We start from the raw sequence: 574 nt of genomic DNA, 5'->3' as shown, positions 1-574 counted from the left end.
TTGAACCATGATTCATGTTTAGTTTTATATTTTATTCAGGAGAAAAGTTTACAGGCCTATTCTTTTCCAGCAAAAAGCATCCCTAAAAATTAAGTCTATTTTACCCTCTTGCTGTCTGTCATGTGAAAGTTGTTATAGAAAAAGCTGCAACACTTAAGTGGAGTTCAATCCTTTATTGATATCAAAAATGTACAAAAAAATAATTTTGTTACAAGGCATTAATGCAATCATCTGTTTATTTTAAGAAAGCAATATTAATGGAACCGTGTTCAATCATTGATTTAATGCCACCTCTGAGACGTAAGACAAGGTGGAGGGTGGAGTTGGAGTGTTGTAGTCAGAGAGGGTGTGGCCATCTTCCAGCTGCTTGCCAGCAAAGATCAGCCTCTGCTGGTCAGGGGGGATGCCTTCCTTATCCTGGATTTTGGCCTTCAAGTTCTCAATGGTGTCACTGGGCTCAACCTCCAGAGTGATGGTCTTACCAGTGAGGGTCTTGACAAAGATCTGCATGCCACCCCTGAGACGCAGGAGAAGGTGGAGGGTGGACTCCTTCTGGATGTTGTAGTCAGAGAGG

The 574-nt window shown here is 41.8% G+C and overlaps 1 protein-coding gene across 1 annotated transcript; it reads right to left on the bottom strand.

Moving 5' to 3' along the window:
• Window positions 1-273: 273 nt before the first annotated feature.
• Window positions 274-570, bottom strand: LOC102199797 (ubiquitin-like; the record flags this gene model as incomplete). Its single annotated transcript, XM_013915034.1, has 1 exon — window positions 274-570. A coding segment is annotated over one exon (297 nt), but the record flags the coding sequence as incomplete, so codon positions are not given.
• Between the last annotated feature and the right edge of the window lie 4 nt (window positions 571-574).

Source organism: Pundamilia nyererei, unplaced genomic scaffold (genome assembly GCF_000239375.1).
Source record: "Pundamilia nyererei isolate P.nyererei 1_Seehausen unplaced genomic scaffold, PunNye1.0 scaffold00249, whole genome shotgun sequence".
In the NCBI taxonomy this organism is placed as follows: domain Eukaryota; kingdom Metazoa; phylum Chordata; class Actinopteri; order Cichliformes; family Cichlidae; genus Pundamilia; species Pundamilia nyererei.
Note: the sequence above shows the minus strand (reverse complement) of the source record. Positions and strands in the feature narration are given on the sequence as shown.